The sequence below is a fragment of the Budorcas taxicolor genome, chromosome 1 (genome assembly GCF_023091745.1).
Source record: "Budorcas taxicolor isolate Tak-1 chromosome 1, Takin1.1, whole genome shotgun sequence".
In the NCBI taxonomy this organism is placed as follows: Eukaryota; Metazoa; Chordata; class Mammalia; order Artiodactyla; family Bovidae; genus Budorcas; species Budorcas taxicolor.
In genome coordinates, this window is record NC_068910.1 from 143029132 (window position 1) to 143043608 (window position 14477).

Below are 14477 nucleotides of genomic sequence, written 5' to 3' on the forward strand. Positions count from 1 at the left end.
GTTAAGAATCTGCCCGCAATGCAGGAGAGACAAGAGACATGGGCTCGAGCCCTGGATCAGGAAGACCCCCTGGAGAAGGAAATGACAACCCAGTCCAGCATTCTTGCTTGGGAAATCCCATGGACAGAGGAGTCCATGGGGGTGCCAAGAGTCAGACACGACTTAGCAACTAAATAGCAACAGCAATACGTATATATTAGAGATGTGTAGTAAAACTACACATAAATGCATGGCTCTAATAAAAACAGACTTAGTACAGTGGCTACGTCTATACAGAAGTTTTGAGAATGTGATTAGGGACAAGAACCTAAGAGATTTCAACCGAATTTCTAGTGTTTTATTTCTTAAACTGGATAATGTATACATGGAATTTAATCTGATTTTATTTTTTTAATTTTTGTGATGGAAATACTATGTAATTGATATATATATATAAAACAAAGACAAGGTCATACACACACGTAAATATATATATATATATAAGCTTTGTTTCTAAATTTCCATTACAAAGACTACAATGTTAAGAATAATATTAATATAATAGCAGGAATCCTACAAAGATCTAGGAAAATCTAGGAAGAAGGATCATCATTAGCTTATCAAACTTGTACATCTTCTTTTTCTTTTCTATTTTACTTCAGTTATTTTTTTTATGTTTTGTTTTTTGAGTTATTGCAATTGTTTTTACTTTTAAACAAGAATGTGTGATATAAGTGCCCTTTTGGCATCTATGAAGATGATTATCTAGCTTTTTAAAAAATTTGATATATCAATACATTGACATGTTAAAAGATTCTCAGCCCTGTTCTACCATTGGAATCATGGAGTAACCTGAGTTGTTTAATTATGTGGCATTCAATCTGTTAACATTTCATTTAGAATTTCTGCATTTATGGAAGTTTGATCAGCATAGAATGCTCTTTTGGGAGCAACCTAGGTTAAGTATTATTAATCAGACCCAGGTTGGCTCTTCAAGATGAGATGGGAAGCTTATGTTCTCTTGCTGAGCTCTGAAAGTTGAAATAGCACAGGAATCAGTTGTCCTTCAAAGATCTGAAAAATTCTGTTAGCGAACTTTCTCGGTTCTTTCTCAGGTGGTAGCTCTGCATTTCATCCATGCTTATGAGGTTAAGTTTCCTTCCCCTGTATTTAGTTTTGCACAGAAAATAGTCTCTTTTATATAAAATTTAAATGAAAGCTTCTTTTTCATTCCTAATTTTCTTTAATTTTTATTCTTCCCTTTTTTCTGGAGTATCTTCACTGGATGTTTCTTTTGTTGTGTTTTTCAAAGAATAATCTCCTGGACCTAAACATTCTAATATTTTTCAGTGTATTGATAACTGCCTTTACTTCAAGTGATCCTTTCTCCCTTTGGATTGACTTTGTTGTCCATTTCGAGCTTTTTAGGTTCATATATTTGCACTCTTTCTTGTTGCAGTGAAAGATCCTAACTTAACATAGAATTCAACTTTGGCTGCACTGCACCCTCCTTTGTCATTCAGGGTTATCATTATCACTACTTTCTAAGAATTTTCTAATCCAAGAGTGTGTTTGTTTATCCTTTTATAGATTTCTTATCTTAACTATACTAGTGTGTACAACTCTGCCAGCCAAAATATGAACATTTCCATTTTCCTTTTAGACTATAACATGATGCTTTTCTAAGTCTTCCATGAAGATCTGGAAAGAAGATACAACCTCTTTGGTTGTATGGATTGGCTCAATCATATTACTCAACTTCTGTAATTAGTTTGTCAGAGACTATAAGAATTGTGCTAAAGTTTTATAGAGACTATGGTTTTACCATTTTGAGGCCATATTTCATCAATATTCTTATATTATATATTTCAATGTAATGCTGTTTACTGAATAAAGGCTCAAGTTGTTCTTTGGGAACTCTGACTTAACAAAATGTTTTTTGGCTTGTTTGATGGTTTTGTCCTAAAACTATACTTTGCTATTAATATTATAGTTAGTAGGTAATTAATGTTATTTTCCTTTGGTCTGAATTTGCCATCACATCTTTTCTAATCTCTTTATTTTTAACTATTAGTTTTATTGGTTCATGGCTTATTACCATTTTATTTGCTGTGGATTTCCCACACATGTTTTGATTAATTTATTTATCTGCTGGAATATTTCTCTGAGTCACTTTTTCAGCAAAGGGCATGTACATAAATACTCTTTTTGAGTGTCCATGGAATATTTAAAAGCTATTTCTAAGGAAGACAATGTTTGATATACTATTAAGTAATAAAAGCAAGTTATGAATTAGTATGACCTCATTGTGTTTGTGTGTATGTGTAAATATTTATATATTGGGTTGGCCAAAAGGTTCATACAGATTTTTTCTGTAAGTTGTTACAGAAAACCCCAAACAAGCTTTTTGACCAACCCAATAGCTGTGTGGTTACATTTACAAACATATGTCCATACTCAGATAACACTGAAATGGAAAAGAAATACGTGGTAAAATGTAAACTGTTAAAACATTTAGACAGGAGAACTATATACCTTTTAAAATATTTTCCAATTTTTCTCTAATAAGCAAATAATACTTAAAAACTGAGGTTTCATTGTTCTTTTTTTAAGAATTACTACCATAAGAAAAAATAGTCTGAGCTCAATGTGGTAATAGAGAAAAATTAATAAGGAAAAAGGAAATATAGTAATAGTAAGTAAGATTTACAATTATTTGTTGGATATGTGAGAAGAATTGGATTTGAGAATCAAAAGCCAGAGTTAAGTCCTGGCCTTGACACTCATGCTCTATGGAACTAAGCAAACCAAGGTTTTCTAAAACTCAATTTATTACTACTGGGAATAAATACAATAATAATTGTATCTACTTTCAAAGATCATGAGAGTATGACATGAGATAAAAGTGCTTGAAAAAGTTAAAGCACCACACAAACATCAGTTACTTGTGTATTATTTTTAACCATAAGAAGAGGCTTTTGCCTTAAGACTCAAGGCATTTCAAAGACAGCAAAAAGTAAATGCTCAAGAAAGTGAGGGGCAGCAATTTTATATTGGTAGAAGTTTAGACTTTCAGGTTCTGTAGTACTGGAAGATATAATTCATGTGGTCATCAATAAAAATCATGGAGATTTTAAGTCTATAATCCCAGGGGGCTGTATTTATATATTTTTAGAAAGCTGAACACTCGTTTCAGGTGGCGGTATGGATCCAGCGATAAAATGCAAGCTAGATCTGTTCCCTAGTCTTCATTTTGGCTATTACTTTGAAAACATCAAAACCACTGTAAACAGGACAAAGGATCTCCCCCTTGTCTGTTTCACAAGGTTCTAATAGGTATGGTAAGGTACAGTTAAAGAGGCTCAGGAGCATTATAAAATGCAAGGGCCTGTGCAAATGGAAGAGATAACTATTCATAGTAGTTAACATGGTTAAATCTCTCAAGAGTATACTTGACAAATTCTCCTCTTGCTTGAACCATTTTTCTCCTTCCTGGGACGGTGCCTGAGGGATGATGTAACATTAAGAAGTAAGTGTGTGTGTGTGTGTGTGAATGTGTGTGTGTGCATGCGTGCATTTGTGTGTGTGTGTGAGAGAGAGAGAGAGAGGGAGAGAGGGAGAGGAAGATGAGAGAGCAGAGATGGGTAATTAAAAGAAAGGAAGTTCATGTGAATTTTTCAAGTTTAGTCTAAACTCTCAGGTCCTTTCCTAATACCCACATAAAGCACAGGCCATAACTGCTTTTAAAACATTTTATTAGGAGGAGTTGAGCACATAAAAGGACAAGTTCCCTGTGGAGGTACAAAACCTGTAGCTTAATGTAGCTTGAAAACTTAGAATGTTTTGTCCGTAGCCATTTAGTGACAGAGAGAGCAAAAGGCAAGTGTGTGTTGGCCACTAATGCGTCAAATTCAGGAACTTTCAAGTGTTTAGTCTCCTGTGGAGTTGGCCTCCGAGTTCCTGAGGTCTTTTAATCACTTAGATTGTAACTGTAATAAAAATGTCTGTACTAACTTCCACTGCTGGAGAGTTAAGGGCTGGATTCCATCCACTGTGAGTAAGAGCCCTGTAGGGAACGATCCTTGGCTGCCATTTCATAAACAGGCTTGCTGAGAATCTCTGATGCACTAGGTCTCTAGGTCCAGCCTCTTTGGCAATGCTAAAAACACAGCAACTCTTTTATAAATCTGTACTTAGGAGTAAACCTGCCTCACTAAGGGCAGAAGGCCACATAAGTGGGAGGCACAGCTGCTGCCTATGCCAACACAAAAATCTTCTTAAGCAAAACATGAACTTCTTCTTCTCATATCTGTCCTCATGCTCTTTCTATGACATCTATTTATTTCAATATTTCCATAGCAACTGCAGCTATGAAATTATCCCAAACTTAGAGGATTTCTAAATTCTATCAAATTAAGCTAAGGGAAAAAGCAACAATAATAATATTATTAATCAGATCAAGCCCTTATATTAGTAAACCACTTCTTCATGATGTACAAAATATTACACGTATTCACCCCTTCCTTTTGAAGACCAGGAAGAAATTATTACCTCCCTTTAATAGATGAGGATACTGGTACTCAGAAATTAAATTACCTTGCTAACATCACACCAGGAGAGCAAGGACTAGAACCATGCATACTTATTTATACTACTTTTCTTCCCTAGGAAGCTTAGTGCTCTTAATTTTAATCTGTTTATTTATATAAATCCACTAGAATAACCAAAACTAAGATTTAAGAGACCTATCATCAAAGTAGAAAAGAATCTCATTGATTTTGCTAATTATAAAAACTCAAATTAAAAACCATTACATAATGTACCTATTGAGTTGGTTCAAAACAAATGTAAACAAACCTCTTCAATAGCGGATAGAGGTTATAGTTTAATATTTGGTCTCGTTATTGCTCCCAGTTCTGAAAATTGGAAAAAAATCTTCCTAAAGAAATCTAGTAAAAGTTCTCCAAATTGCTGTAAACTTGGTAACATGAATCAAAGGATTTACGTTTAGAAAGTAATTCAAAATAAAATCACATAAAACATTTTACTCAGTTATTTATAGGTATGTTATATACAATACTAAAAGATTGGAAAATACCCAATATCCTTCTAGTGGCAAATGTCTTTAATATGTAGTATGTAAACATAATTTAAAACTAAACAAATAAAAAGCTAAAATGGAAATTATTAACAAAGGAAAGCTATATACATATTCATATTAAATTAATCAATAGAAAATACAAAAGAAAGCATGTATAAAATTAGTAAAGAGGATTACAGTGCCTTAATGAATCAAATTTGTTTAATTACAACTATATACATGTAAGAATTAAGAATTTAAGAAATCATTGGAAAATATAAATAATCATTGTATCAAACATAAAGCCATCACTGGTGTATTTTTACCTAAATTATGTAAATAATTGATAACTAATTTAGGCAAGAATAAATTAAATTATTTTAGACTAGTCTCCTTCCTGAACTCAGAACATCAAACAGGGTGGTTCTTACACAGGAATAATTATCTAACAAAACCACTATTTTCATTATTCTGACTCCATCAATAATAACAACACAAGGCACAGACTGAGGCTCAGCGATAGGCTTTCTCCATTCTGTACAGGAGATTTTTCAGACATCTCCTTTCCACTAATGGAACAAGAGGCAGTTGAATGAATGACATTGCTGGTGCTTCCTGTTCTAAGGGCTTTGGCTCCAAGAGAGATACACACAGCCCTATGGTCCTCCTTCATACAAACTCCATCTTCAAAACAAGCATTTCATTTTATCTTCCCAGCTCCCCCACCATCCCGCTGAAGAGAACTCTACATTTTTAGTGTTGCAGCTTACTGGTCTTTTGAAATTTCAGAAGAAATTAAAATGCTAAAACATCCATCTGAGGGCTTGAGTGCTGTGCTGAACTCTGAAATCAATATCAAACAAGGGTCTTTGAGTAAAGCTTAACTGAATTCTGATAAAAATTAAATTACATTTAGAGTCACCACGGATAGATCTCATTAAAGAAAAATCCTGATTGAAGTTTCCTCAGAGGGAATGAAGTCAAAAAGGATGGTAAGAATTTCCGTTATTTGAATTCATTCACTTTTTCCAAGGATGTGATTAAATATCACCCAGTGTTCACTGTCACGCGCATACTATAGTAACAGGCAACCAAGCTGAAGGAAACACATCCTCAAGAATCACTGAGCTGCTATGCCTGAAATCGAGGCAGAAACCTTAGTCTACCAGAGGAAAAGCCCATATTAGCCATCTCAGACTTTCTTCAGTTTTACTACACACTTTGGAGAGTAAGCAAAGCATTTAAAAATGGGAGAGGAGTGTGTCTGAGATTTCCAAGCGTGATGCATCTCACTGCACGTTAGGTGCTCACTTTTCAAAAGTGCTAAATAGGCCAGAAATTTTATCAAACTTAATTTCAGAGCAATATTCATCCCACTACTGTTCCCTGAGCCAGCCCAGTGTGCTTTACAAGAATTGCCACATTTCACATTTGTAAGTCTTGGGAAAAATCCTGCAATAATCACCATTATATATGAAAAAACAGGCTTAGAAAGATCAAGCAACTTTCCCGAGGAGATACGGGTTTAAGTGCTGTAACCAAATTCAAACCCATGCTCTTCATACTGTGTTATGCTGTTTCCCAATATTGTCCATGTGATTCCTAACTAGCAAGGGATGAAAACTAAAGCAGGCAGCCGCTGGAGCAGTGAGAATCCACAGCGCACTCCAAAAAAGGGTGAAAAATAGACACGAGAACTACAAAAAAACCAGTATTATGTAGTCATTTAGTGTATGGACAAACAGCCATAGGTGCTTCTGGGAGCTCTGCTGACATTGCCACAGAGCCCACTGCAATAAATAATTTCACTGTGGCCCTAGATCATTGTGAATGACAATCCACACTACTTTTTTACAGGGGATTTTGCAATTTTCTCTTTCAACAGAGATTTTTAACAGTGATATTTTAAACATTCTTATTTCTTAAAGATGTAGATTTTGTTCACTAGACTTTTCCTGATATGTAATTGTTCCTTCCAAATCAATGGGGTATCACTGTGTTTGTATTTATATTCTGGATAAACTAAAGCCTTATTGTGTCTGCACTGAATATGAGACTAGTGTAAACCACTCAGCTCTGACACTAATAAAATGACATAAGTCATTTTTTTCCTCTCTGTATTCTCACTTCTAAAGAGAGGAGTTAGACAAATGATCTTAAGTTTTTTTTCCAGCTCCAACATTGTGTGGCACTATAATGATGCTATATGTGACTAAGTTGCCTTTAGGGAGGAAAATGAGATAAAATGGAACTGGAGAGATGCAAAACAATATTTCATCTTGCAAAATCTTAATCTCAAAGAGATTTCAGATCTGTGCTACAGATTCCAGGGCTGCAATGAGTTAGAGCTGTCAGATAATGGGAAAATCCCAATGAGGCCAGAAACTTCTGCAATAAACGTGAACCTTGGGGCTCCGCCAAGCTATGTATAGCTTCTAATACCTTGCACCCGAGGTTTCTCTTATGTTGAAATGCTGTGGGGGCTGAAGGCCAAATCATGCCTCTTGTGTGGGTTTGCAAAAAAGCACTACTTTTTCCACTGATAAGCATTCAACAGAGAGAGAAAATCATGAAGAAGGATGGCAAGGAAATTTACTTTAGATTTTAAAAGTTTATGTTCATTTACCAAACTGCTCTATCAGAAGACAGCTTAATGTGTAGATTTAAGTAGCCTGGCAAACAGCTAAGATAATGGGCCAAGTATTTTATAGTCACTCAACTATGTTATTAAAACACAATTGTGAATTTAAGGAAAGGAAACAGCACAACTATTTTCCTTTAAGGTGCTCTAAGATATCAATAGTTTATCTAATTGCATCACTGGAAATTTGCTAGGTATGACAGGCTAAGGGTTCCCTGGTGGCTCAGTGGTAAAGAATTCACCTGCTAATGCAGGAGACATGGATTTGATTCCTGGGTCGGGAAGATCCCCTGGAGAAGGAAATGAGGAAATTGCAACCCACTCTAGTATTCATGCCTGGGAAAACCCATGGACAGCGGAGCCTGGTGGGGCTTCAGTCCATGGGGTCCCAAAAGAGTTGGATACAACTTAGAGGATTACATAACAATGACAGGTAAGAGAAATTCTGGGTAGAAAGAAGCTGCTTCAATCACCCCAGGAGTTTGAAAGAGTACTTACAATTCCCAAGGCCCTGCAACATGTTTCTCTACAAATATGACATCAAATATAGAGTGAGGCTTAATAATCAGAGGTGTGACTCTGCTACTTGGGAAACCTGATGCTTCAAGGGGGAACGTGTTAGCTTGTACATATATGCTTATAAGCCCCAGGGTGCTGATCTTCCTGGCAGACCACTAACTGAATGGTAGCCCCAGCCAATGCACCTTTTGACCTCAAATGAACAAGGGACATAAGGATAAAAATTAAGATATGCCAATCTATACACTAGCACAGTTTGAAATCTAATCAGAAGCAAAGACCCGAGGGCTACATTTGATCTGGAGTGATCGATATTTTGCCATAGAAGTCATTCTAGTAAATTACCCAAGGACCGAAGCTGAACTTACAATGTAGCAGGGCTCGCAGTAGGCTTTCTTCTCCACCGCGTAGAAGGGCTGCCCTCGGAGCTTGTTGTTACAGATGATGCAGGTGAAACAATCCACGTGGAAGACCTGATCCATGGCAGTGCATCCAGTCCCTTCCCCAACTACGTTTTCGCCACAGCGAGCACAGCGGCCTGGAAGAGAAGAGGGATTGACGGTAAAGAACACCTTCAGTTCTTCTGAAGAGGACACCATGGGCGATACAGTACAGCTGTCAAGTGAGCAGCAGCAACAGGGTCACCACCACTGCCATCACCATCAAGCTCACAGGGACCATGGCAGCCACCACGAGGCCAGCACCAAGGGGATCTTACAAACCAGCTGAGGAGCTGGCTCTCTTAGACGAGGTTCCACGGGAAGTGACCACGTAGAATGCAGGTCTTCTGATGGAGAGGCCAATGCTCTGCCTCTGATCTCGCACAGAAACATAAGAGGAACTCGACTAAGGATGGTGGGAGTGGAAAGCACAGGATTCTTTCTCCTTGGAGCTACCAGTTAGACTGTGAGGAAACTGGGTCCAGACTCGAACTTCAGCTCCTTCTACAAAAGCCTGGGTTGCAAAGCCTCTGCATCCAGTCCTTAGTGACAGGCAGATTAAAAACAAAACTAGTCTCTTTTATTTCCGGACAGCACTGATCGCTTTTTCTCATACTGAGCTGGAATGCTTCCTCACTGTTACCCAATAGTCCCAGTTCTGTCTTTTAAGGCCTCAAGAAATACGTCTCATTTCTTACACTTGACACCCTTTAAGATATTACAACTCAGCGTTGCCTCTAAATCTGCTTACAGTTTGACTATCCCTTAATCCTGCCACAGTTCCACAGACTGTAGGGTTCTGAGTCCCTCATGGTTGTGACTGTCATTGTCCAGCCCAGTGCTCTGTACATTTTCAGCATAATACATTGATTCCTGGGGCTCCTGACCACATATGGACATCGTGTTTAGCTTGAGAAAAAAACTGCATTAAGTTTTTAACTAGAACATTAAAATGTAATTAAAAAAAATGAAAGGCATTGTGCTGGCTACAGTCTATATCCATAACTGACTTCATTTTGGAAATCTTAAGCCAGAGGCCACAGTCACATTCATTTTCCCCTTCTTATTCTTTATTTCTATGAAGGCAAAAAGTCTTAACAGGTTATTACAAGTTCATTGGAAATGTCAGCAAGAATCGACAGACTTTTACAAATAAGCTTTAGCAAACCTAGTGCTTTTCTTGGTGCTTTATATATATTAACTCACTTCATATTCACAATAAGTTATATGGCAAGTACTATTGCTATCCTTACCTTACAGATGAGGAAACTGCGTTACAAGAGTGGTTAACTACCTTCTAACCCAAGCAGCCTAACTTCAGTGTTGACGGTCCTAACCGCTCTGCTATCTTGCCTCTGCTTGGTTCTGTGCATCAGGATCGCACACAGAGCTGACACTATGGATAAATCTCTTACTAAAGACTCTTTCAGTGCTCCATCACATTGGATTGACTACCAGTTAACACCTAAAAGGGATGGGGGTTAAACATTTCAACTCAGGAGAAAAGAGGCAAAGGTGTTTCTAACTTCCTCTGGTTGCATTGGTCCTGGGAAGTATTAATATATTTTGTTGCAGAATTTAAGTATAGACCAAACTTTAGAACATTTTCCCCCTAAAGAATAGACCCAACTATAGAACATATTCCTCCTAAAGAATAAGAAACATTAAATGCTGAAAAAAATGTCAAACTCTTCAGCACTTGATATTTTTTTGAAGTCTTGATATCGTATTCTTGACATTTGATACACTTTAATAAACTGTGTGGCTTGATTAACAAATTTATATCAAAGAGTGAACTTGTATCTGTTTTTATTATAAGATGTATAACCTTAGGAAAGTACTTTAAAATTTTAGACTGTCATTCCCTTCAGTAACAAAGCTAGGACTACCATATGGCACCACTGTTGTGAATTCAGAAAAAAAAAAAACCTCAACTGCTTTACTAGAAAGTTCACTATACTATGTTTGAAAAGGATGCTAAAAGTCTTGAGACTTTATGCCACTATCTGATAATATTTTATTACAAAGAACATACTGGAAATTGCAGGTGAATGGATCAGCAGTGCATAAAATATAATTTAAAAAATTACATCATAATCACGGCTTTCAAAAATGTTTTTCTCAACTGCTTGTGCAAAGTAATCACATTCACTCCAGTGTATATAGATTCATTTCCAGTATTTATACTAGCATCGTGTTCACTAACACATTTTTAATATTTAGCTGAACTGATCTTTATGGTATTATCTTTATGACTATTTTTTCCACTTTAAAAGAATCATTCAAATCACTGATCTAGTCTGGAAAAGTGAACAAATAGTGTAATGAAATAATAATAATCCTTTTAAAATGTAGATTTAGCAGCCACAGGAAAAAAATACTAATATGAAAATACTGTGAGCCGAATGGCACTGTTAGTGAACATCAGTTAAACACCACCAATCCACACAGGTTTCGTGGTACATATGCAATCATTAAGAACGTGATGATTCATTACACCAGTCCAGGTTTGATATAGGATCCTTGGGGCTGGTGCACTGGGATGACCCGGAGGGATGGTACAGGGAGGGAGGTGGGAGGGGGGTTCAGGATGGGGAACATGTGTACGTCCGTTGTGGATTCATGTTGATTTGTGGCAGAACCAATACAATATTGTAAAGTAATTAGCCTCCAATTAAAATAAATAAATTTAAATTAAAAAAAAAGAATGTGACGATTCATTAAATCATATTGGATTCCTGTGAATATTATAATTTTACATTTTATATTCATTAAATGCAAATCAACAAAATAATTATTTACTACTCTTCCCTTTTGTAGACACCAAACTGGACTTCTTGATACTCCATCAGGGACTACCAGTGATCTGTAGACCACAGTTTGGAAAAAAATTTGTTCTGGTCAAATGTTATTGACTGTTAGTCATAGTGGTTGATGAGGCAGGTAGAGGTAGCAATTATGATTCCAGAGCATGGTTGCCCAAAGTGTCAAATCTGGAATCCAAAGGCCTGAGCTTACATGGTTTATAGAGAATTTGAGAGCTACCGATGAGGATCTAGGGGAAAATTTCAATCACTGATTAACGGGAAAGGTCAGAACAGAGCCCTGAAGGTCAGGATGAAGGTCAGATAAGCTTTGGAATTCTCACTGTATTTAATAGGCATTCCTTAAGCTATTCACTTTTTGTCCAGTTCTATAATCTTTATGCTGGAGAAGGAAATGACAACCCACTCCAGTATTCTTGCCTGGAGAATCCCATGGATAGAGGAACCTGGCAGGCTACAGTTCACAGGGTCACAAAGAGCTGGACGTGACTGAAGTGACTTAGCACACAGCAGAAAATCTGTATGATGCCAGGAAAGGAATTAGACCACGTCACTGCCTTTCACATTAATTGCAAGACTATATACATCCTACAATCACATGACAAAATGTGGTATCATCTGAGAAAGTGCTTTGGAGATGTGGAAGGAACACTACACCTGAGAGGGCTCAGGAAAGGTTTTGTGGAGAAAGAGGCATTTAAGTCCAACCTTAAAGGATGGAATTGTGACAAGTAGCGATGGAAGAAAGAAAAACATTCAAGTTTTTCCACAAGAGGGGATGAGTGGCTAGGCTTCCTGGATCCAAAACCTCTGCAGTGGCTGGGTGGCAGAACAACAAGGTTTTGTCCTGGCAGGACAACAAGGTTTTGTCCTCTCAGCTATGAAAGCAGATGGACTGTGTTCACAAGGAACAGTCTTCTCCTTTATATTTTGGAGAATATTCTTCCAGAGTGGGTCAGGCTAATATGCTAGACCCAGACATGACCAGCACGGGTGCTTCCTGTACTTTTCCTGTTCTTGGGAGAAACTGGGGACACCAGGCTGGAGGGCAGTCAGTCTGGCACCTTTAAAATCACAGGCACAGAAAGAGCGGAGAACAAAAATTAAAAATAGCACTACACATCAGCAGGACGGAAAAGGTGCCCAAGTGTTCCCTTTTTGTATTAACAAAAATTTACAAACTATGCCTTTTATGGAGGCATTCACAATGGAAAGAAAGTTACTCTAGCATAGTTCATCCTTGCTCCTAGAGGGGGCTGGTGCTACACATCATTAAAAGCATCCCATGATCTTGCTGCCAATCTTAGAGAGAAGTATCTCAGTGCTTTTAAAGGAGAAAAACCAGGGGAATGGTACCAGACTTGGAGGCATCAGAGCATGAAGGAAACATAATTGATTAGGGGCCAATGGGAAGTTAAGGGTCAAGATCAGCCCCAAGGCTGGTGAGAGGAGCTTATTGGCAAAGCTCAGCATAGTAACCTAATGGCAGAGGGTTAGACATCCTGGGGAGAATTCTGTCAGTGAATTGAGATGCTTGAACGAATAAAAAAGTGTCCCTGTATTTTTGTTTGTTGTACATATGGCTTTATATCGACCATGGAGCCAGTCGGAGATTCTTCCCACCACTCCCCCTTTATCTCCCTTACCCCAGCAACTATCACAATCTCTGCAAAATCTCTGAAATGCTTCTTTTCCCTCACATGTCTGCTGACCACATTGGGCTTGTTATCTTTCATGGGCCATTGCAATGAATTCTTGGTTGTTCTGCTTTCTCTGATTTACTCCCTCTTACAAATGTGAAGAGGGCTTCCCTGGTGGCTCAGTAACAAAGAATCTGCCTGCCAATCTAAGTTCGATCCCTGGACCACGAAGATCCACTGAAGAAGGAAATGGCAACACACTCCAGTATTCTTGCCTGGGAAATCCCATGGATAGGGGAGCCTGGTGGGCTATAGCCCATGGGATTGCTTAAGAGTCGAACATGACTTAGCAACTAAAAACAACAGGGAATGGGAAGGCTTTATGGTAGTCTTACCGCTTGAGCTCATTTGAAAAGACCCTGATGTTGGGAAAGATTAAAGGCAGGAAGAGAAGGCGATGACAGAAGATGAGATGGTTAGATGGCATCACTGACTCAATGGACATGAGTTTGGGTAAACTCCAGGAGTTGGTGATGGACAGGGAGGCCTGGCGTGCTGGGGTTCATGGGGTTGCAAAGAGTTGGACGTGACTGAGTGACTGAACTGAACTGAACTGAACCACTTGAGCTAAGTCTAGAAGTTTAGTTTTTGAAAAAGTCACTTTAGGAATGGCATGGGTACAGAATGACATTACAGGCAAATCTAGTTAAACTAGGGAGGTAAACTAGTGGGATCTGGGTTTTCTTTTTTAATGGTTTCAGCTTTCTCTTCTTGTCATGTGAATTTATTTCCTGCACAATATGAAAACACAATTTCATTTAAAAATGATGTCCTTGTGACAAGTACAGAATTAATAAACTAGATCATAGACCACGTTATGCAAACCCTCCTTGTTTCCGAGGTGAGACTGAAAATATCCACAGTACTTTTGAGAATTGGTACCATGGCAAAAGAAGTTAACATACTCCCAGACTGAAGCCTTATTCAGCATCAAATGTGTATTAGTACAGAGACTTCCCTGGCAGTCCAGTGGTTAAGACTCCACTTCTACTTCCCGGGGTGAGGTTTTGATCCCGGGCCTGGAAACTATTAATAAGATACTGCATGCCATGTGGCACTCACAAAAAGAATAAATAAAAAATTAAAAAAGAAAAAGTAAACTAGTATATTTATGCAGACATAAAGCCAGGTCACATTTGTCTTCATATCATCCTTGCTAACTGACTTAGAAATTTCAGGCATAAGCAAAATTAATATTCTATCTTTAAATATTATAATGAAACTCTATATGCCAACTGTGTGATGCATCAGCTTTCTTACTAAGTACCTTCTAAAATATATTCTGAACAAAGT

The 14477-nt window shown here is 37.6% G+C and overlaps 1 protein-coding gene across 1 annotated transcript in view; it reads right to left on the reverse strand.

The window, feature by feature from the left end:
- Positions 1-14477, reverse strand: part of LPP (LIM domain containing preferred translocation partner in lipoma) — a 664090-nt gene that overhangs the window by 107993 nt on the left and 541620 nt on the right. Inside the window, exon 8 of the mRNA XM_052641648.1 lies at positions 8588-8757. Within this exon, the coding sequence (XP_052497608.1) occupies positions 8588-8757 (170 nt within the window). The remainder of the gene's footprint in view (positions 1-8587; positions 8758-14477) is intronic.